The sequence below is a fragment of the Mesoplodon mirus genome (genome assembly GCF_964341445.2).
Source record: "Mesoplodon mirus genome assembly, chromosome: 12".
NCBI lineage: Eukaryota > Metazoa > Chordata > Mammalia > Artiodactyla > Ziphiidae > Mesoplodon > Mesoplodon mirus.
In genome coordinates, this window is record NC_138988.1 from 89,557,814 (window position 1) to 89,582,579 (window position 24,766).

General features: G+C 40.9%; 1 protein-coding gene and 1 pseudogene across 3 annotated transcripts in view; one reads left to right on the forward strand and one right to left on the reverse strand.

The window, feature by feature from the left end:
* The window catches only part of LOC309813318 (uncharacterized protein), a 172,148-nt gene that overhangs the window by 137,732 nt on the left and 9,650 nt on the right, over positions 1-24,766 (forward strand). For both annotated transcript variants that reach the window (XM_082638086.1, XM_082638085.1), the window contains one exon: positions 21,247-21,303. In XM_082638086.1, coding sequence (XP_082494212.1) covers positions 21,247-21,303 — 57 coding nt within the window. The remainder of the gene's footprint in view (positions 1-21,246; positions 21,304-24,766) is intronic.
* On the reverse strand, positions 10,854-11,565 carry LOC309813822 (large ribosomal subunit protein uL18-like; annotated as a pseudogene). The gene has a single exon. The product of its transcript is annotated as a large ribosomal subunit protein uL18-like (transcript).

Consider the following 24,766-nt stretch of genomic DNA (forward strand, 5'->3'; position numbering starts at 1 on the left):
AACTTGAATTTGCCATGTGCTAAAAATTATATGCATTGTATTTACAATTATTTACATAGCATTTACATTGTATTTGGTATTATAAGGAATCTAGAGATGATTTAAAGTATAAGGGAAGATGTGTATAAGTTATATGCAAATACTACACCATTTTATACAAGGGACTTGGAGCATCCTTGGATTTGGGTATCTGCATGGGTGCTGGAATAAGTCCCCTGTGGATACCAAGGGACAACTGTAATTTTTACTTTAAACAATGGTGTTTGGGAATAACATGCTGTTAGCTTTTATTATCTAATGAATCTATTGCCGTTCCTGGTTGAAATTGAAGATGAAAGGGTGGAGGGGGAAGACAGAATTCCCAAACTACTGTGTGTTTGCTGTAAAGATGGCAGAATTAGAAAACAAGAAAGGAACCCTGGTTTCTAAAAGCCAGGCAAGCGACATCTGGAAGTTTGACAGCAGACCAGCAGTGTGGAAGAGAAATGGCATTGCCTAGGAGCTCAAGTGGGCCCCAGGAGTTTGTGTGTGAGTTGGGGCCATGGGTGAGCAAGGGCGAGAGGGCTGGAGTTCATGACAGACGGTGCCAGCCCAGTAGCTGTCCTCTCAATCCCCACTTCGCCCCTCTTACACGTTCACAGACGATCCTGTGTCCCTTCTGCTTAGCCCACCCACTGGAAACTACCAAGAGCATGGGTACCGAATTTTCTAAGACAGTTTCTGTTTTAAATGTCTGTTCTACTGGCCCTACAGACAATAGTAGCAAAAGCTGGAGTGCTGGGCTCTGGCACCAGACTGCCCAGTTTTGAATCCCAGCTTTGCCATGTAGTGAGTGACCTTCCTTAACCTTCTAAATCTCAGTTTCTCACTTATAAATCAGCCGTAATAGTAGTACATTGGGATTTTGTGAGAATCAGAAGTGCTAATATGATAAATAGCTTAAAATAGCATCTACCTCTGCTAATATCTAATAGTATCCAATAGTAATAGTAAGCTCTCCATAATACTAAACTTATTTTACTCATAATTGTCATTACTGCAGCAGTAGATACTTTACATACATTACCTCTACTCTTTATGATAACCCAGGAAGGGATAAAATGTCTTAGAAGTTGGTGACAAAACAACATCTCTCAGATTGCAGCTTCTATCAAGAAAATGATGCAAAAACAACTGGTACATAATTTGCAAACTTCCTTGTAGGATTTTAAGTCAGCCTTAGCCATTTCCCTGCTAAGAATCTGTAGTAGGTCTTCACGATTGAATCAATGCTAGTTAAGCCTTAGTAATGATCTGTTTTGACCTTGCAAGACTGCAAAGCTGTGACCTCAGGGGGAGGTAGGTGCTCTCTCAGCAACTTTAAACCTCCCTCCAGCATAATTCTTTTCACATTGCCCTGTGTTCACTGGTTTGCCTTTCCCAGGAGACGGAGCCAGGTCATAGTCACCTTTATATCCCCGGAGCCTGGCAAGGTCCACCTCCCAGTAGGTGCTCGAGAATCTTGGTTGAATGAATAAATTAATAAAAGTTAAAGGTGGAGAGATTTCAACTCAGCATAAATGTGGAAGCAAGGGAAGGAGGGAGGGAAGGAGGAAGGAAAAAAGGAAGGAAAGACTGGAGGAGGGAGGGAAGGAAGGGAGGACGGAAGAGGGCAAAGCATTATGGCCATCTATTATCTGGATTTAAAAGTCCCAACTCTAAGATGCTATGAATTATTGAACACCTATTAAGGACTTAGAACTCCGATGGTTACCAGAAGAAAGGGAAAGTGAGAGTTTAGCAAATAGACATTAGACACAAAAGTTATCCTCTGGAGCTTACAATTTAATTGGGGAACTAAAATTAACACATGAAACAGTCAAAAGACAATACCTCCTAGCATGTAATTAGGTTCTAAATTACTTGTTACAGACAAAATTGTAAGGTCAGAAGGGAGGAACTGTAGTGTGAGCTGGAGGAATGAGGGAAGACTTGTTGGAGATTCGAGACTTGGGCCGCCCCCTGGAAGGATAACAGGGAAGAGCAACAATCTCAGTAAGGACAGAGGCAGAGAGGAGTCTGTTCAGAGATCACTGAGACCAATTTGGCAGGGGAGAGAAGCGGGCAGGGTGGAACCAAATTACTGGTGGCCTTGGAAGTCAGCCTAAGGCCTTTTGACACCGGATGTGGTAGCACAGAGAAGCAGCCAGGAGGACGTTTTGGGCAGGACTCACTTCCTAGTCTGTCTTTCTCTTCCCCGTGGATGACAGTGACTTGCATTGGCTAGAATCACCCTATGGGTGATGAATTTCCGAGAATGTGGCAGATGAAAGCGGTGGTGGCAGCACCAGGCAGCTCATTCTAGTTCCCAGATGGTGCTTAATCTAGGCCAGGAAGCGTCACTATTTCCCCAAATTCTGTGACTTCACAAGTTGCAGGAAATGGGGTGGGGATGGGAATAAAGAGCTTTTCTCCACTGCCTCAGAGGGTGGTATTTTACAAGAGGCATATGTGCTGGCTTCGATCTGAGATGGCTTCCACGTGTGCGCCTCTTCTCATGAGTGATAAACCAATCAGAGAAGTATCCTCTTGGCAAGACAGCCCAATGCTGGCTGATACTACCTTCCATCTTTCTAGATCATTCTGATTTTACATAGATACGTTAAGTATGTGTTTTTTCTATCTATCTTCCCTGAAGATAGATCCTAAACACACTTGATGGAGTATATAATACTGGCTTTCCACGAAAATGAATTCACCACAAAATTTGAGCTATCACTATAACACCCTGTTATATCAGAACAATAACTGCTTGGAGCCATTGCGATATTTATAAAGTATCAGAGCTTTAACAAAATGAAAACATGACATAAAAGAAATGCCCTTCAATTTTTATGCAAATTTCTCGATTTGAATAAAATAAACATTAAGTTTACATATGCAAATTAATTCTAACTAGCCATGTTTTCATGCTTAGTTATTAACCACAGTTTTCTTTTATGTCTCACTGAAATTAGCCCTACCATTTAAAAATATTAACAAAAGGATGCTTTAAATGCCTTAAATTTTTTGCATTAATTATGAAATATTATCCAAATAAGGAAAAAAACATATATTTGAAAATATACTATAAAACAATAAAGAAATAATTTTTTGGAACTAATTTTGTGTTAATTTGAGATTTTACTAGAGATCAGAGAAACCATGTGTATTTGTGCCTATCTCTGTTATGTATCTGGGATCCTGCTGTGTTTGTCTATGCCTCCATCCTTAGACTAAGTCTTAGGATGATTTCTCATGAGAACAATAAAAAGGATCTTCCACCAATGAATAAAGTAGCAAGAAAATGTTTGGGGGGAAATACTGAGAAGCAAGTCTGATCTTTTGTTTTATATATCAGAGTAATTATTGATATAACAGTTTTAATTAAGGTAACTTCCACAGCCTAAATACATTTCAAATCACATTTTCAACAAACATAAAGTAAGGGCCATTGCTTGCAAAATCCATTTTGCAGGTAGAAAAACTGATTGCAAGAATAAATGACTTGTTTAAAGACAGGTTGTCAGTAACAAAATCAAACCTGGCTGTCTTCACTTTTAGCTCAAAGTATTTCTCATTAACCCTCATTTATGTCCAGGATCCACTACTGGACTAGACCTCACTTTGCCCAGAGAAGGTCTCATAAGAGAAAAACAACGGATTTTAGGATATATCTCCCTATTATATACCCCCTCTTTTAATTTATATAGGAAATTAAACCACTGGTTCTTAACTATGGTTGATCATCAAAATCACCCATGAGACTTAAAAACATGCAATGATCAGGACCCACACCAGAGCCAATGAAATATAATCTCTGGAGGTGAAGTCCTTTAATACTTCTTTTTCAAGAAAAATAACATGTGTTTACTAATCAACTGCCTGACACACTTCCATATTGCTTTTTATTTCCTGTTTGGAAATGTCCCGAATCTCATACTCCTCTTTATTTATTATATTTTTTGTCATTTCCATTGTCTACATTTTCTGTCCCTTTAATCTTTTTAAAAAGCTCCCCACCCCAAAGAAGTCTGATGATCTTGAAGATTTGGAAAGGAGATGGTATTAGAAATTTCTAAAACTCTCTGTTTTAGAATGAAAGAATTAAAGGAAAACCATTTGCTGTGGAGGTGTCTTATCATTTCATCAGCATTTTTGGGGATGGTTGTTGGGAAAGAAGATTCACCGATGAAACAACACAAAGGAAAATACATACAAAGAAGAGATCATTCGTAGTGAGGAAGAAACAGACCCAGCTATGCTAGCTCGTATTCAAGTGCTACTCTGCGACCTGTTTTAATTCTCTAAATGGTACTCTTAAATGAAAAAAAAAAAAAAGGTCTTTACAGGGAAGAATGGCCATCATTGAGGTTTCTTTTACCCTCTTTGTTGCACACAGTTCTATTAACCAGTATTAGAATAGGATTCATCCAAAAACCTAATATGATGAAACAAAACAACAAAATTTCAAATTTACCATTCCTCCAGAATGCTTGGTAGAGAATCGGAATTAACCCAACATTGTGATAAATTGGCAATAACGATGTTTACTGTTTCATACCATGTATTTAACAGTAATCATATTCTGAATATAATTTTTAAATTTATTTTTTGATTCAGGTAACACTGGTTTATAACATTATATGTTTCACATGTACAACATTATATTTCTACTTCTATATACACTACAGCTTGCTCACCACCCAGAATTTAGTTTCCATCCATCATCATACAGCTGATTCCCTTTACCTATTTCACCCTCCCCCCAAATATAATTTTTTTTTGATAAATCAAAGAAGTCCTATCTTTAGTTCTCATTGGGCAATTCTTTAGGTACAAATGTACCCACACAAAGCTGGCATGAAGTGACTAAGCAGAAAGGCCTGTGCTCTATCCGCCCTTTCCATCAGCACAGGAAGCAAGAGGACGCAGTTGACAGAGAGTGCGTACGTGTACTCATATTCATTCAACAATAGGTGCTGATTTTGTGTCAGGCACTGTGCTAAGGCAATGGATTTACGGCTGTGAGCATAAGTTTTGGTCCCTGCCTTTCTTTTTTTTTTTTTTTTTTTTTTTTTTTTGCGGTAGGCGGGCCTTTCACTGTTGTGGCCTCTCCCATTGCGAAGCACAGGCTCCAGACGCACAGACTCAGCGGCCATGGCTCACGGGCCCAGCTGCTCCGCAGCATGTGGGATCCTCCCGGACCGGGGCACGAACCCATGTCCCCTGCATCAGCAGGCAGACTCTCAACCACTGCGCCACCAGGGAAGCCCTGTCCCTGCCTTTCTAATACTTACATTCTAACTACAGAGACAGAGAACCATGGCATTCAAACTGATAGTGGAAAAAAGCAAAGCCACTTAGTCTGCTCAGGCTGCTATCACAGAATACCATGACTGGGGGAGCTTACACAACATTTATTTCTCTCATTTCTGGAGGCTGAAGTCCAAGATTAAGGCTTTGGCAAAACTGGTGTCTGGTGAGGCCCTCTTCCTGGTTTGCAAACAGCTGTCTTCCCCTTGTATCCTCACATGGCCGAGAGAACAAGCTCTAGTCTCTTCCTATAAGGACACTAACCCAGCGTGGCAGGGTGAGGGCGGGCGGAACTCCATCCTCATGACCTTATCTAAACATAACTACATCCCCAATCCACCTCCTGATACCGTCCATTGGGGGTTAGGTTTCAACACATAAATTCTGGAGGGACAAACACAAAGTCCTTAACAGCCATCTAGACCCGTGTTATCCAACAAGATAGCCACTAGCCACATGTAGCTACTGAGCTCTTGAAGGGAGGTTCACCCATACTGAGATGTCCTGTAGTGTAAATTATACACCAGATTTCAAAGATTTAGCAGGGGAAAAAAAACACGATGGGGCTTCCCTGGTGGCGCAGTGGTTGAGAGTCTGCCTGCCGATGCAGGGTACACGGGTTCGTGCCCCGGTCTGGGAGGATCCCACATGCTGCGGGGCGGCTGGGCCCGTGAGCCATGGCCGCTGAGCCTGTGCGTCCAGAGCCTGTGCTCCGCAACAGGAGAGGCCACAGCAGTGAGAGGCCCACGTACCGCAAAAACCAAAACAAACAAAAAAAAACACTATGGAAAATACCTCATGTATAATTTCTTATATTGTTACCTGTTGAAATGATAATATTTTGGATATATTGGGTTAAATAAAAAATATTACAATTTATTTTGCGAGTTTATTTTTTATGTTTCTTTAATGTAGCTATTAGAAAAATTAAAATTACTTCTGAGGCTCACACTTAACGTCCTGCATCATATTTCTGTAAGACAGCAGTGGTCTAGCCCCACGGTTCTCAAATAGAGGCGATTTTAGCAGACCAGCTCAGATCACTCCTTCAGACCCCTGGTTGTCACATGTCACCAGCATGTTCATGAGTAAGAACTAGAGGGTTCTCTCAGAATCCTGAATAGATGGTTTAAAGTTTAAGGCACATACTTATGGGTCTGAGTATCCACAACAAATATTCACAACAGATCTCCTTAGGCCTCATGTTAAAGAACTTATTGCTTATAATTCTGACTAGATGGAACCTTCCATAATAAAGATTTTAGAGTTCAAAATGAGCCACATGTGGTAAATGGTTCATCTCAGCGAAGTTTATTTCTGCCTGAATGTGCCATATGTTTTAAAGAAGTTAGGAAATTTGGCTGAAATCAGTCCCAACCCTGTAACATTCTGATAATTGCTTTTCTTTTGAAGGTATGCCTGATTTCAACTGATTTACTTGCCATGTGTTTTTTTCTTACTGCCAGGCAATAAAGAGTTCTGATTATTTCAGCTTTCTGGTTGTTTGGATTTTAGCAAGGAAGTGTAACCATACTTGGATGTGATGCATGACATATTTGAAGCTGTACTATCAAAGGGTTTTGGGACTTTGGCTAAATATTTAGAACCCCTACTTCTCTATTTCCATCCTGATGCAAGAGAGAAGCCCAGTGCTTATCACTGAAGTTCTTTAAAAATAACAGTAGGAAAATAAGTTTCCTTCCTTGGTCCCCAGGGATGGAAACCTACTTCCCACCTTCCCCACTCCATTGTCTCATCTGAAGACTCCACTTTGATCCTCCAGATCCACAGGCCCTGCTCACCTGAACCTCTCCTTCTCAAAGTGCAACTGTTGCTTTGAGATTTAAATAAATAAAGTTTTCTCATGCATGCATTAGCATTTTTACATCCAGCCTCGGATTATTTCTTTTTTAAAAAATTAATTAATTAATTAATTTTCTTGTTTGTTTGCGTTGGATCTTCGTTGCTGCGTGGGGGCTACTCTTTGTTGCACGGGTTTCTCACTGTGGTGGCTTCTCTTGCTGCGGAACACAGGCTCTAGATGCACAGCCTTCAGTAATTGTGGCTCATGGGCTCGGTAGTTTTGGCTCGTGGGCTCTAGAGCACAGGCTCAGTAGTTGTGGTGCACGGGCTTAGTTGTTCTGTGGCGCATGGGATCTTCCCAGACCAGGGCTCAAACCCATGTCCCCTGCATTGGCAGGCGGATTCTTAACCACTGCGCCACCAGGGAAACCCCCCGATTATTTCTTAAATAGGCAGAAAGTGGTGTGCCCTCATAGTCACAGTCTTCAAAATTTAGGCAAAAAATAAGGCTCTACTTGGAAGCAAAAGCAAACTGGTTAGTGATCGGGTGAAAGAAAATTATCTTGTTACAGAAACCACTTGAGGAAGACCAGGATTGGTCTACAAATACTGTGCTGCATCATTAAACCGCAGGAAGAAAAAAAAAGGAAACCACATTACTTTACATAACTTTCAAACCTCATGTAACCTCCCAGGCCCCCCCCCTTAGTCAGATGCATCATCTGCCTCTAAAGCACAATAATTTTCCAGAGTAAAACTCATCGAGGAAAAGTTCCTATACTTTGGATTAAAAATACACATAACTCATTTATATTCTAGGTGACGTATGACCATGTTGAACAGCAGGGAGAATAGCATATTGAGTTGGCATATGTCACAAATATTCCAGTTCTCCTTCTGGGTACTTGGTAGAATTGCATTTTCCCACCCATTTGAATTTAGACACAGCCATGTGAAGGTGGCTAAAAAAATATGAGCAGAAGTGATGAGTGTCACTTCCGGTCAGCTTTGAGAGGAAGTGCTCATGGCAGGGTGTATCAGCTCGGATCTTGAGTGAATTAGACAACCAGAGTTCTTCTGAAGACCTAACTTTGAAGATGTAGCCTGTGATGTTAAGTCCTAGAGACTTGGGGGTTTTCATTACTACAGTATCTATCTATTCTGACTAATAAACACATCACTTAGAATCTAGTATCTTATTTTTACCCTCTGTGTCTTCTCAAAATATCACTTACTTTCTCCCAACGTAACAGAGGAAAGAGAATTCTATAAACAGACTTAAAAAGAATCATCACAAAGGTAAAAGTACATTTAAAGCACAGAAAGTATACTATGAGGGAAGAAGAGGGTGATTGTCTGACAATAGATATTGCTGCTGCAGCTGTGTGTGTCTTGATTTCATAGTGCCGCTTCGCTGTGCTGAGCACGGTGATTTGCTCCATCTTTTCCCCAGGCCAATTCAACAATGTTACCACAGAATGATTTTTAGTGACCAGTTTTTCCATGCCCTGCTTTTGGTTGCAGCTAGTTTTCCATTATGTTTTGATGTTTGTGGTCCTTATTTGACTCTGTTAGGATGGAGACTACCAACCTAAAGAACACCTGCAGTGTCTGAGGCTCAGCATGTAACTTTTCATGTGCTTTTTTTTCAATTATCCCACTGTGTACTAACCACAAGTATGCAAGCTGGAAGACTGAATACTAATCAAAAGGGAAAACTGGGTTGGTTGTGGCTTAAGGTGTTAGTAGGAAATGCCTCCAGCTGCTGGGGCATTTGTTGAACACATGACTTCTGCTGGCAATGGCCGATGCTCTACACCAGCTGACTACCAATAACTGGAAAGTTTAGTTATTTTTCTTTTTTATTTCCACTTAATTTGCAGTTTTATCAAAATGAAATGTGTACTTAATTTTTAAAAATCAAACAATTCTACACAGCCTATAATGAAAACTTCTATACATCCCGACCCCTGATTTACACTCCTTGGATATCCATTTTAAAATCCATTCACTGCTTTTGTCATCATGTTTCCAAACAATCTGCTTCTCGTGTTGCTTGCTTTTTCAGATTTAGATAGATGTAACGATTTCCCACTATAGAACACAAAAACTTCACTTTACTGTATTAACATCCTCCTGTAGACATACAGGCACACATACGCATAATATCAATTCGTTTTTGCTGTGTAACAAATCATCCCAAAATGTACTGGCTTAAACCAGCCATTTATGTACTCACAATTCTGTGGATCAGCCGTTTGAACTGGACTGGGCTGGGCAATTCTGGTCTTGGCTGAGCTCATGGTCAGCTGTGGTCAGTTACTGGGGTGGCTGGGGGCTGGCTGACCAGAGTGGCCTCAGCTAGGGGGGCTCTTCCATTCTCCACGTGGTCTTCTTCCATCCTCTAGCAGGTGAGGCCAGGCATGTTCACACAGAGGATGGACAGGGTCCCGAGGGTCCGAGTGGAAGCAGATGCAGCTTCCTGAGGCCCAGGCTCAGAACTGGCTTTCTGGTACTCCCACTTCATTCTCTCACAAGGCCAGCTGGATTTGAGTAGAAGAGGAATAGACTCCACCTCTTGATGGGAGGTGCTATAAAGTCTCATCCTGAAGGATACAGGGAGAAGAAAATTGTGGCCATTCTTGCAATCTACTACACACAAGTAGTATATGTACACATAGGTACTCTCCCTTGCCACCATCCTCTTTACATGGACATATCATATATCACCAGTCAGAGTTAAATGAGTATTTAATATTGACCCTATTACAATGATGGACGTTTACTTATAACTAGGCCTCATAGTGAACTAGGATTATATTTTCTTTCTTACGTGAGGATTTTTGCTCTGATCCTCAGAGTAAATAATTGTCCTGTTTTGAGTTGTTTGCGGAAGCTTTTCTATGTGCTTGCCAGTTATTCAGCTCCAAACTCTGCAGTAAGTATACATTTCCTAAGAACAACAGATGAATGATCAATTTCCTCCCCCACCCCCTTGGAGTCATCCCTCTGGAGCCCTCCATCCTTCTATTCCATCTGGACTCGGTCTTCTCTGGCCCTGTTGCACAGTAATCACTCTGAGGTTCCCTTGGCTACTTTCTTCTGTAGAACATCCTGTTTCTTGTCTACTGGTGTCCTCTTTCTTTCTCCTTATTTTGGAGGGTATGCTCTAGTAGGTTCCTGGAAAAGGGTGCATAGGCAGCAACTTTTTGAGACTTTGAATGTTTGAAATGCTACCCCACCTGCAGACCTGTCTAACAGCGTGGATGGAAATTCTAAGGTGGAAATTATTTTCTTCAGAATTGTTAAGGCACTGCTTTTCTACTTCCAATATTATTTTTAAGACCTCTGAGACCGTCTGATGCCTGATCCTTTGTCCATAATCAGGTTTTCTTCTCTAGAATTTTTCAGGTTCATCTCTGTTTCTGGACTTCTGGGAAAAAAAGACAATGATATATCTCAGTAGGGGTCCTTTTTCATTCATCTAATTGCATGTTGACTCAATCTAATAACTTTTCCACTTATTATGGGACTTCTATTGGATATCCTTTACAGATAATTTTTTTAATCTTATTTTCTCTTATTTTAAAAACTGTTTTCACTTGTTTTACTTTTATGAAGGTTTTTGTTGGTGGTGGTGGTGGTGGTTTTCGCTGCTTTGTCAATAAGTTTATCGTCTTTATCTGAAAAATCTTCATAGAAAATTGTGGTTTGATTTATCTCTCAGTGGTCCACTCCTGAGCTCTGAGGCAGCTTGCTTTCTGAGCTACTCGATCTTTCCTCTGAGCAAGAGACATTCTGGAACAGTTCCAACTCTTTTTTTTTTTTTTAAACTTCTTTCTTAGGCTTCTTCTGATTGGCCGGATTCTCTCATACAGTAGTACAGTTTTCGTGTACATCTCCTCCATCATGTCTGCAGCTATGTTGTTCTTTATGTATTGGGAGAATTGTTTCTTGTTAGCATCTTCATCATCTTCCATAAGGTAACTGAGCCACAATGTGCTTCTGAGGTACTTCTGCTTTGAATTCCCTGCTTTCTGAATCATAACCAGGGAATAATTTGGTACTGTGAGGCATTGATAAGCCTCCATCCACAACTCCCCTCAGAGCCCCAAAAACTTTATTTCCAGTGGTAGTTCTGGCAAAATTTTAGTTCAAATAGCAGGTGAAGGTACCAGGCTGACCATCAAAGCTTTCCTCATTGTATTTATATCTTGTCCATGCAAAACCAACTGAGAAGCCTGCGGGCCAGCAGGAGGCCAGGACAGAATGCCACAGCATATCCATCAGGCCAACCGTCACACGGTGCTTTGGGAGTTCATGAGCATTATCTTCGCAGAATATCATATGCCCTTCTATTCAGGCATAAGAGATTTGACAAATGATATCTCTGTTGGTTACATGGACAATCATTCTTTATTTGGTTGTGTTGTACTTAACTTTTGTCCTGGATTACCAAGTGTTTCTGAGCATAGCAATCAATTTTACCCTCTTGTTTTCTTTTAAATTTTACTTGGTATCTCTTAAAGTAAGACCTATTCTTGATATCTTTAACAGAGATCCATGTCGATGGGTTGCCATTGACCTCTTTTTTGGAGTTTTAAAATTTTTATTTCTCTACCATTCTATTTAATATTTATTTATTCTATTATATTTTTAAATTCTAAGAGTGCTTTAAGTCTTGTGAATGTTCCTTTCCAAGAGCACTCTGTTCTTGTTTCATGGATGCAATATCTTCTCTTATTTCTCTGAGAGTTTTGTTTGTTTTTTATATTTTCTTCTGCTACCTGAATGGTCACTTCCCTCTGTGGTGTTTATTAATTTTGAACTTTGCCTTTTATGTTAGATATTTCCTTCAAATATCTGTTACTCCTTGGCTGTCCATTTTCAAGAGAAGTCCTAAAACATTAGTGGCAGAAGTCCTAAAAAGTTCCTGTCTGAGGAATGAAAGTGTATGTGTGGGATTTGCAACAAATGAGATTCACTGTTGGGCTCCCCCAACAGTCTGTGTCTGCACTAGTTTTCTATTGCAACGGTAACAAATTACCACAAACTTGGCTGCTTAAAGCAACACAAATTTACTATCTTACAGTTCTGGAGGTCAGATGTCTGATTCCGTCTTGCTGGGCTAAAATTAGGTTGTCGGCAGGGCTGCATTCCTTTCTGGAGCCTCCAGGGAAGAGTCCATTTCCTTCCCTTTTCCAGGTTCTAGAAGCCACTTGTATTCCTTCACCTTTGGCCCTCTTCTTCCCTCTTCAAAGCCAGTAACAATGGTCAAGTCTTTTTCATATCACATCACTCTGACCTCTTCTGCTTCTCTCTTCCACTTCTAGAGACCCTGGTGATGACACTGGCCCACCTGGATAACCCAGGACACTCTCCCTATTGTGGTTGGCTGATTAGCAACCTTAATTCCATCTGCTACCTTAATTCCCCTTTGCCATGTAACCTAACATAGTCACAGGCTTCAGGGATTAGGATGTGGACATCACTCTTTCCACAGTTACCCCAGTACCTGTAGACACTCTCTCCTGGGCTGATCCATTTACCCAGAGAGGAAGGCTCCTTTCTCCTGCCAGTGCACATGCAGCATTCTGGGGGTCAAATGTTGCTGGCGGTGCCACTAGTTGGTCTGCAGATGCCCCTCTTAGCCTCCCTGGTTTCTATTTGTCACGAGTGCCCTCAGCTGTGTCCAGTATTCCATCATCCAGAGCAGTCTCACTCAACCTCTTTTGAGAATAAACATTCAGTCTTGTACTGAATCTTGTACTGAGTTGAGAAGGTATAGTCACTGGCAGGATACCATAGGGAATCTAGGTCCAAGTATTCCTTAAACAGATTCTTAATCACTCCTCCTGGTGTCAGTCTTGCCCATACCCCTTTGGAGGCAGCTGGTGCCTCTACTGCTGAGACGCTTGGGGCCTCGGTGGCTCCATCAAACCTGATTTTTGGCTTTGCTTCTTACAGGCTTCTTTGCTTCTTACAGGCTCTTGCCATTCAGCTTTCTCCTGTCTAGTAAGTCAGTTATTGCCCATCCATCTGCTTTCTGGCTTTCAAAATAATGCTATTTCCTCTTTTGTTCCCATGGTCCTTATTGATGTGTGCTTTTTCATTCTCTGTCATCTTAGTGGGGCTTCGAGAGGGAATGGAGATTCGGTCATGTTTTGTTTTATCTGCCGTGTTTAGCTAGAAGTCCCTATGGTTTGTTTTTTGGGAGCACTAAGTAATTGTGAAACCAATTATATCCTTTATATCCTGTGTTCTGTATGACAATCAGTTTCTATTAGTTTTCACTAAACACCAGTGACAAGAGTTCTGAAATTTTTGTGTTCCCTATGAAGGAAAAAAAAGGAAGTGAAAATGGCAATTACCAAGTGGCTATCTCAAAATAGTAAAGTCAAAACAGCCTTCTTTGCCTCATCTAGAATAGGTGCTCAATAGGGCATTTGTATGAATTTACATGCTGTCTAAAATGTACTCCAAGAATCAGGCAGGTCCAAGCTTTAATCCCAATATTGCTGAGCACAGGCCTGTGCAAACTGAGTTGTTGTTGAATAAATACTGATAAATTCATTAGCTGTTTTTCTTAAGTTGAAGCTAGAAAAGCAGCTGCTTCTCATTCTAAATGTCTGAAATGAAAAGTGAAAAGTACCACACCCTAATCAATTTCAATGAAGGCAAAATATTGAATTCCCTGGAATGCATCAAACAGAACTTTGATATTTTATATACTAGTGATACCGCCGGTAGTAAATCAGATAAATCATGGATAGAAGATGTAGATCTTATCACCTCCTAGTTATGTTATATTAATATGTCATTCTCTCTCCTCTTCCCCCAAAGCATGCTATTTCATTAATTGTTTTACTTTTTCCTGATAACTTCTGTCTGAGGACTGAAAGCTTGGCCAACTACTGTTTTGACAATGCAGGCGAATGGGATGGAAACATCACCCAGTTAGAGGCAGAGTGGTGGCTACAATCTCAGTCTCCTTCTCTTAGCACTACGGCTCTTTTCACAAGTATTTGCTGCCCTTTTGGGGGGCCTGTAGTTTGTTCCATGTAAATAGGTGTTGGAGCTAGCAGTGGGTTACTAGGGGCCTCCGGGCATCTAGCAGTTTGCTCAGACCAACAGCCAACACAGCTACATGGCAGGCTCCAAATGAGGACTTTGGCTGCTCTCAGAAGGCTTCTTCTAGCCCTAGGCTAATGTCTCCACTGTATTGGGCTTTCTTTGTTGACACCTAAGAGCAGCAGCTGCATCCAGCACCACCGTGACAAAGAAACTTGTGTTAGCGAGGCCGACCTCTGCTCTGAAATGCTCCTAATTAGCTGTTAATACATGACATCTTCACACACACACCTCAGTGCAAAGAACAGCCAGTTCAACCCATGAATAGAAAGCTGACGACAAAGGTGAGGAAGGATGAATGGTTATGATACATTTTGTTCTTTCAGGGTAAAAGAAAAATATGATGAATTGTATATTGTAGTACTTTGTTGTCCCATATTTATGATTCCAAACCTGAGATCTCATCTGAACTGCTGGGTGGCTTGGAAAACAGAAGAAAATATATTTTTTTTAAAGTTTTTTTTTCTTTAATAAACTTTATTTTTGGCTGCATTGGGTCTTCACTGCTATGCATGGGCTTTCTATAGTTGTGGCGAGCAGGGACTACTCTTCGTTGCAGTGTGCAGGCTCCTCATTGCGGTGGCTTCTCTTGTTGCAAAGCCCGGGCTCTAGGTGAGTGGGCTTCAGTAGTTGTGGCACGTGGGCTCAGTAGTTTTGGCTCCCGGGCTCTAGAGCACAGGCTCAGCAGTTGTAGTGTATAGGCTTAGTTGCTCCACAGCATGTGGGATCTTCCCGGACCAGGGCTTGAACCCGTGTCCCCTGCATTGGCAGGTGGATTCTTAACTACTGCACCACCAAGGAAGTCCTATATTTCTTTTTAATCTGCTCTTCAAAGATTTAAAAGCAGTTGAAGAGATACTTATTAAAACTTCAACTAGCTCTGACCTAGAGCTAGTTGAGCTAGTCTGTAGCACAATCTTTCTTCTCGTAGGACCTCAATGTTTCTCATTTATAAATGAAGGGATTAGATTCTCTCTATATTTAACTAAGAGGTTTCTGTCAGTGTTAAAAACCTGAGATTCTAAGATAGGCAACTTTCCTGAAACGACGGGGAGGAAAGCCTTTGAAAAAGCACAACTCCCATTATATGAGGATTTGTTATATCCAACTCGGATTTAGCACCTTTATACACAGACAGGTGTTAGAAATTTGCAATGAATAAGAAATATGCTGAAAGATTTAGTAGAAAGAAACAGCATATTGTTTTTTTTTTTAAATAGCAATATTGTTTTTTGAAGAGCTCTGTGCACTGGGAAATTGTCCTCTAGTACCAAAGAAAATGTTTGTCATATTTATGTTTCCATTTCATGATCTCAAGCACAACTTTGTAACTATAACTGTGACTGGTCCACCTGTCAACTCCTGGGACCTGGAGATTTCTAACTCCACGGGGAAGACAAGAGAGTATTGCCTTCCACTGCACCTCTCAGCCCCACACAAAGTGTTTTATCATGTATCATCTCATGCAGGACTCATTTCCTACAGTCAGAAAGACACAACTTGAAAGAACTTTTTTTGCAGACATTTTGAAAGCTAAACTTCTCTTTTGTGGGTGGTAGATGAAAGCTCAGTGTTTGATTACCCATGGCCTTATAGCTAAGATGAATATTCCACTCTGCTTCCGCACAGTTTCCCAGGGTATAACCAATTCCCCTGATGGAGAGTGGATTAAATTTGCAGATAAGACGTGCTGAGGCAAAAGAACTGGCCTAGGAGCCTCAAGGAAGGAGAGTTCAGAGCCTAACTAATGAGGTGGGTGGTCTAGGGAGAGTCACTTTCCTTCTTGGAGCTCAGTTTCTCTACTGTATGTAATGCCCACGTCACTGCATTCTCAGCAAGAATCTTCTCAGGTAGTTTGTTTTGTGGAATTATGCCAGCCTGGAATGTTTTTGCTCCTTTCTTTCAAATTCCTGGGAATGGCTTAAATAAGGAGAGGTACTGTCACTCCAAAGTGATTTTAATATGTCAATCTTGTTTGAGGCCTGTTGGTAATTCTCCAGATCTTGCTCTTTTTTATGACTATATTCAGTTAGGATTAGGTTTGGCCGTGAATAATGGAACCCTAAATAATGAAGACCTGCACAAGGCAAATGTCTTACTTCTCTTTCATGTGAAAGAAGCCTGGGGACTTCCTGGTGGTCCAGTGGCTAAGACTCCACACTCCCAATACAGGGGGTCTGGGTTCGACCCCTGGTCAGGGAACTAGATCCCATATGCCGCAACTAAGAGTTCGCATGCCACAACTGAAGATCCTGCACGTGGCAACAAAGATCCCATGTGCTGCAACTAAGACCTGGTGCAGCCAAATAAATCAATCAATAATTTTAAAATAAATAAATAAATAAATAGATAAATAAAAGAAGACTAGGGGCAGGTATCTAGAAATGCATCAGCAGAAAATCATCACAGACGCAGGCTCTATCTTGCTATACTGCCAGTTTTAGCATAGGGATCACACCTCATAGTCTAAGATGGTCCCTCAAGCTTCATCCATTATTTTGACATCCCTCTCCACTGGAAAGGAGAGAAGGCTTAAAAGGGAGCACCTTCTTGCTTTAAAAATCACTTCTGGAAGTTACATGTGGCACTTCTACTTACATCTCACTGACCAGAACTTAGTCACATGGCCACAGCTAGCTGCAAGGGAGGCTGGAACAATGTAGTCTTCAATCCAGGCAGCCATGGGCACAGCTAAATGAGAGGGTTATGGAGATGAGCACTAGGGTCTGACCCAGATCAAACATCCTGCAGAATTCTTTCACTCTCAAACAGTCATGAGCTATTCCTCTGGAAAGGCTATAAGATTAAATTAGGAAGTACTATCTCAGGAAGGACAAAGAGGCGATAAGATGGATAAAAGATAGCCTCAAGATACAGTAGACTGTTTCAACAATGTCTTAACACATCCATGCAGAATGTGTTAACCTATCAGAGAGATGCAAGGGGTGTGGTCGTTATGGGTTAACTAGAAAAGTTTCCATGGATAAATTTTATCCAAAATCAAAGAGATGGGAAAGATATAATTTGGCAGGACAAAGAGGTGGGCTGACTATGGAGAACAGTATGGAGGTTCCTTAAAAAACTACAAATAGAACTACCATATGACCCAGCCATCCCACTACTGGGCATATACCCTGAGAAAACCAGAATTCAAAAAGAGTCATGTACCAAAATGTTCATTGCAGCTCTATTTACAATAGCCCGGAGATGGAAACAACGTAAGTGCCCATCATCGGATGAATGGATAAAGAAGATGTGGCACGTATATACAATGGAATATTACTCAGCCATAAAAAGAAACGAAATTGAGCTATTTGTAATGAGGTAGATGGACCTAGAGTCTGTCATACAGAGTGAAGTAAGTCAGAAAGAGAAAGACAAATACCATATGCTAACACATATATATGGAATTTAAGAAAAAAATGTCATGAAGAACCTAGGGGTAAGACAGGAATAAAGACACAGACCTACTAGAGAACGGACTTGAGGATATGGGGAGGGAGAAGGGTAAGCTGTGACAAAGCGAGAGAGTGGCATGGACATATATACACTACCAAACATAAAATAGATAGCTAGTGGGAAGCAGCCGCATAGCACAGGGAGATCAGCTCGGTGCTTTGTGACCACCTAGAGGGGTGGGATAAGGAGGGTGGGAGGGAGGGAGATGCAAGAGGGAAGAGATATGGGAACATATGTATATGTATAACTGATTCACTTTGTTATAAAGCAGAAACTAACAGACCATTGTAAAGCAATTATACTCCAATAAAGATGTAAAAAAAAAAAAAAGAGGTGGGCTGTTTCAGGAAAGAGTGAAGTTGCTCTTCGGAAAAACCATAAAGTGAAGAATGTTCTCTTCAATTCCCCTCTATTCTCACCTCTATATACTTTCCTCTCTTTCAACACTATTCCCTTTCCATAAGCATGCAATGGTGTGGGCATTTGTGTGTGCGCACACACATAAACATACACACACATGCCCATATACAAAGGTATACACTAATATTTTACTGAACCATAATTTAAGAGGAAAAAACCAAATCTGCTAAACTAATTAACTCTTACCTAACTTGCTACCATCCCAGGAGTACTGTACAAATTAAATTAAAATTAAAGTTCCTGGGAGTGAGCGTTGCTTCAATTCTAGGCAATAAATGCCCTAGAGACTATTACTTACAGACCCTATGAAGATGAAAAAAATATACCCTCAAAGAGGTTATACTCCGCTAGAGAGCCATGAACATTCCTTCCAAGAAAAACATGCAGTATGATCTTTTATTTAAACTGTTATGAGGGCACCGGGAAAGCAGAGTTTAATCCCAGCTTGAGAGGAGGATGATGAGAAATGGGTAATATTTTGTAGATAGAATTAGACCTGGTTGAAAGGAGGACATGTCAGATGGAAGGACCAGCCTGAGAAGAGGATGGAGGTGGATGACAGTGAGTAGCCTACATGATGGAAGGAAAGGGACCAGGGAGGGCACAATGAGACTTGCAGCTGAAAATACAGTTTGAGATCTTATCATGAAGGGACTTGGAACTTTAACAATAAAATAAATGGACAACACAAGAAAGTTAGAAAGTACCCTGATCAAAGCTCTTCTATAAGAAATGTCATCTGGAGGCAGCACATAGACTGAAGGGTGAAAAGAAGTGATCCAGGCAGAGCAACTTGGAGACCAGCTTAAGTCCAGATAAGAAGTAACAGAGACCTGAATAAAGTTAGTGGGAATTGAGAAGACAATGTATCACTAATGGTGAAATTTCATGTGAAAATCAGGTGGGATATATGGGGGAGGAAGCCCTTCTAGGCACTTCTCAGGTAACACCATGTGAGTTTCCACATTTCCCAATGTATGTGTGACCCCTGAGCCCAAGTGCAGAGAGGCAGAGGGAGGGGAAGGCGGGGGGGTTGGCAGAGGAGAGGGGAAGGCAGGGGAACCTTAATAAACCAAAAGGTAAGAAGAGAAAATGAAATCATAGACTTTCAGAGGTGAAGGGGCCCTACAACAAGGTTCACATTTTTTACAGATGAAGAAACAGATTTGGGGGCATAGTGGTAGCCCAAGACCTGTGGAACTTGCCCTCCCTGGTGTCTTAGCAGGAGAGAGATATTATCTATCTGAAAACACAATATGGAAAGTCATAAGACAAATGACAAACTGGGGAAAATATCTGCAACATACATCACAGGTAAATGGTTAATATCAACTAATAAAAGCACCTAGTTAACAGGAATGAAAAGATTAAGCGCCCAACAGAAAATGGGCAAAGAGACATGAACAGTCAGTTCATACACACAAAAACTATAAATGGCCCTTAAGCACATAAAAAGATACTCAACCTTACTCAAAATAAGACAGAGGCACATTAACACTGCCCTGAGTATAATTTCTTACCTCCCAATCAAAAGTTGGACAACACGACTGGTGAAGCTGTGGAGAAATGGACACTCATGTTTTGCTGATGAAGGTGGGAAGTGGTACAACCCACAGGAAGGGTAATGCGGTGATTTCTATCAAAATTACTGATGCATGGGCTTCCCTGGTGGCGCAGTGGTTGGGAGTCCGCCTGCCGATGCAGGGGACGCGGGTTCATGCCCCGATCCAGGAGGATCCTGCATGCCGCAGAGCGGCTGGGCCCCTGAGCCATGGCCGCTGAGCCTGTGCCTCCGGGGCCTGTGCTCCACAGCCAGGGGGACCACGGCGGTGAGAGGCCCACGTACCACACACACACACAAAAAATTACTGATGCATTTATCCTTTGACCCAGCAATCCTATTTGTGGGTATTTACATAGAACTTGCACATGTGGAAAAGACAGAGACATGCACATGTGGTTATTAATTGCAGCGTTATTTGTAATAGTATTTGTAATAGTAAAAGACTGAAAACAAGCCAACTGCCAGCATAAGGAACTGGTTCCAGAAACAGTGCAAGAGTTTCACAGTAGAATTCTACACAGCTGTAAAAAGGAGAGAGATTCTTTATGTCTTGATATAGAATAAGCTCCAGAGTACATTGTTAGGGAAGAAAAAGTATGTTGTAGAACATGCATAAAGTATGTTATTTTTTGTGTCAAAAAGGGGAGAAACAAGATACATATTTGTACTTGTCCCTGCAAAAAAGAAATACTGGAAAGATAAATAAGAAACTAATGAAAAAAAGTTTGTCTATAAAAGGAGAGGTTGTGGAGTAAATGAGAACAGAAATCAAAGCTAGATAGCTCAGTATATATGTTTTTATTTCATTTTGATTTTTTTTACCATGTAAACATGTTTAAAGTAGAAAAAAACACACTATAAAACTTAAAAAATGGCAATCTGACAAACATGTAATTGAGCCATTCATGGTATTATCACAGCCAGGAAAGATCTGACCTAATCACAAAGGTCAGGGGAGCCTTCCTGGAGGAAGTAGCTCTTGAGTTGAGATCTGAAGAATGAATAGAAGTTAATGGGTTCAGAGAGCAGGGAACATTATAATCAGAGAGGGAAACCTGTGCAAAGGCTCTGTGATGGGAAGGGGAAAAGTGCTTATGAAGAACTGCAAGCAAGCAGAATAGCAAAGCCAGCTTTGAGATGAGGCTAGACCAATAAGGGCAGGCTAGACCATGTGGGGTTGTGGGCCATGCTGAGAAATGTTTCTTTCTAAGAGCAATGAAATGCTGTTGAAAGGTTTTAAGCAGGTGGAGAGGAGGAGGTCCAGGGGAGTTTGTGCTTTCTTCAGGGGAATATTCGTAGTCACTGAAGATTATAGAGGAAAAAGTGTGGTGTGATCACTACACTTGTTCTTAGAACTGTTGGCCCACCCATTTCCTCAATTCACCTGTAAAATCACATGTAATGCTTTGCTAACAACAGTCTACGTATTTCAATTATGATCCATCAGTTGCTATTTGCCAAAAACATTACACAAATTGCACAAAGGATAAAGTTGTTGTAGTCTAATTTACATTGGAACTTATCTTCGTTTCTAGGCAACATCATTGCACTGGATAATGATGGTTCCGACCCTCAGAATCTTTCACAATCTGGTAAGTGAAATGAATGAGGGAACCAATTTCTATGTGTTCAGGCCAGTATCTCACCCTATTAGATCCAGCCTGGGAATAAAACCCATTTTTAATGCACCATTTGATAAGAATGCTTAACCTCAGTATGTGTTGTAATTAGAGAGATAATGAGAACTTCACTAGAACCTCTTAAATCTAGAAATACATTTGAAATTCACCCAGAATGAAAATTGCACTACCTAAGACTAATCCAAGGCATTTTTCCTTCCAACTCTACCTTGCCTTCCCTGCCATCCCAAAGCTTTTGCAGTCTAAGAAGTGTGAAGAAAGAATTTTACAGGTAGTGCATATCACAGAAGGCTAATGGATTCAGTTGAAAATTGCTTTATATGTTTATGGCAAAGATGCTTATGGGGAAGATACTGGAGGTGGCCTCTCAGGGCAGACAGGTCCTACATGTCTGTGATCCAGATGAGTAACCACAGGGGAATGGAATCTCGGGTGTAACTTGAATTTTCAGAGTCCATATCATCCAAGGTGTATCTGAAAGAGCCGTGTGGCTGACGGGTCTTGGTGCTCTGCCTGCTGTCAGACCCGTGCCTCTGAGGTGGGAGACCCGAGTTCAGGACACTGGCCCACCAGAGACCTCCCGGCTCCACGTAATATCAAATGGCCAAAGCTCTCTCAGAGATCTCCATCTCAATGCTAAGACCCAGCTCCACTCAACGACCAGCAAGCTCCAGTGTTGGACACCCTATGCCAAACAACTAGCAAGACAGGAACACAACCCCGCCCATTAGCAGAGAGGCTGCTTAAAATCATAATAAGGTCACAGACACCCCAAGACACACCACCAGACACGGTCCAGCCCACCAGAAAGACAAGATCTAGCCTCATCCAGAGGCACCAGTCCCCTCCACCAGGAAGCCTACACAACCCACTGAACCAACATTAGCCACTGGGGGCAGACACCAAAAACAATGGGAGCTACGAACCTGCAGCCTGCAAAAAGGAGACCCCAAACACAGTGAGTTAAGCAAAATGAGAAGACAGAGAAATACACAGCAGATGAAGGAGCAAGGTAAAAACCCACCAGAACAAACAAATGAAGAGGAAATAGGCAGTCTACCTGAAAAAGAATTCAGAGTAATGACAGTAAAGATGATCCAAAATCTCTGAAATAGAATGGAGAAAATACAAGAAAGGTTTAACAAGGAGCTAGAAGAACAAAAGAGCAAATAAACAATGATGAACGACACAATAAATGAAATAAAATATTCTCTAGAAGGAATCAATAGCAGAATAACTGACGCAGAAGAATGGATAAGTGACCTGGAAGATAAGAGGAAATAAGTGCTGCTGAGCAGAATAAAGAAAAAAGAATGAAAAGAATTGAGGACAGTCTCAGAGACCTCTGGGACAACATTAAACACACCAACATTTGAATTATAGGGGTTCCAAATGTAGAAGAGAAAAAGAAAGGGTCTGAGAAAATATTTGAAGAGATTATAGTTGAAAACTTCCCTAACATGGGAAAGGAAATAGTCAATCAAGTCCAGGAAGCACAGAGAGTCCCATACAGGATAAATCCAAGGAGAAACATGGCAAGACACATATTAATCAAACTATCAAAAATTAAACACAAAGAAAAAATATTAAAAGCAGCAAGGGAAAAACAACAAATAACATACTAGGGAATCCCCAGAAGGTTAACAGCTGATCTTTCAGTAGAAACTCTGCAAGCCAGATTGGAGTGGTAGGACATATTTAAAGTGATGAAAGTGATGAAAGACTACAACCAAGATTACTCTACCCAAAAAGGATCTCATTCCGATTCGATGGAGAAATTAAAACCTTTACAGACAAGCAAAAGCTAAGAGAAATCAGCACCACCAAACCAGCCGTACAACAAATGCTAAAGGAACTTCTCTAGACAGGAAGCACAAGAGAAGGAAAAGACCTACAATAACAAACCCCAAACAATTCAGAAAATGGTAATAGGAACATACATATCGATAATTACCCTAAATATAAATGGATTAAATGCTCCAACCAAAAGACACAGACTGGCTGAATGGATACACAAACAAGACCCATATATATGCTGTCTACAAGAGACCCACTTCAGACCTAGGGACACATAGAGACTGAAAGTGAGGGGATGGAAAAAGATATTCCATGAAAATGGAAACCAAAAGAAAGCTGGAGTAGCAATTCTCATATCAGACAAGATAGACTTTAAAATAAACACTATTGCAAGAGACAAAGAAGGACACTACATAATGATCAAGGGATCAGTCCAAGAAGAAGATATACAATTGTAAATATTTATGCACCCAACATAGGAGCACCTCAATACATAAGGCAAATGCTAACAGCCATAAAACGGGAAATCGACAGTAACACATTCATAGTAGGGGACTTTAACACCCCACTTTCACCAATGGACACATCATCCAAAAGGAAAATAAATAAGGAAACGCAAGCTTTAAATGATACATTAAACACGATGGACTTCATTGATATTTATAGGACATTCCATCCAAAAACAACAGAATACACTTCCTTCTCAAGTGCCCATGGAACATTCTCCAGGATAGAACATATCTTGGGTCAAAAATCAAGCCTTTGGAGCTTCTCTGGTGGCGCAGTGGTTGAGAGCCCACCTGCTGATGCAGGGGACATGGGTTCGTGCCCCAGTCCGGGAGGATCCCACATGCCGCGGAGCGGCTGGGCCCGTGAGCCATGGCCGCTGAGCCTGTGTGTCCAGAGCCTGTGCTCCGCAACAGGAGAGGCCACAACAGTGAGAGGCCCGTGTACCACAAACAAACAAACAAGTCTTTGTAAATTTAAGAAAATTGAAATCATAAGAAGTATCTTTTCCGACCACAATGCTATATGAGAGTAGATATCAATTACAGGAAAAACACTGTAAAAAATACAAACACATGGATTTAAACAATACACTACTTAATAACCAAGAGATCACTGAAGAATCAAAGAGGAAATCAAAAGTTACCTAGAAACAAATGACAATGAAAACACAATGACCCAAAAACTATGCGATGCAGCAAAAGCAGTTCTAAGAGGGAAGTTAATAGCAGTACAATTGTACCTCAAGAAACAAGAAAAATCTCAAATAAACAACTTACCCTTACATCTGAAGAAATTAGAGAAAGAAGAACAAAAATCCCCAAAGTTAGGAGAAGAAAAGAAATCATAAATATCAGATCAGAAATAAATGAAAAAGTAATGAAGGAAATAATAGCAAAGATCAATAAGAACAAAAGCTGGTTCTTTGAGAAGATAAACAAAATTGATAAAGCATTAGCCAGACTCATCAAGAAAAAAAGGGAGAAGACTCAGATCAATAGAATTAGAAATGAAAAAGAAGTAACTGACACTGCAGAAATACAAAGGATCATGAGAGATAACTACAAGCAACTCTATGCCAATAAAATCAACAACCTGGAAGAAATGGACA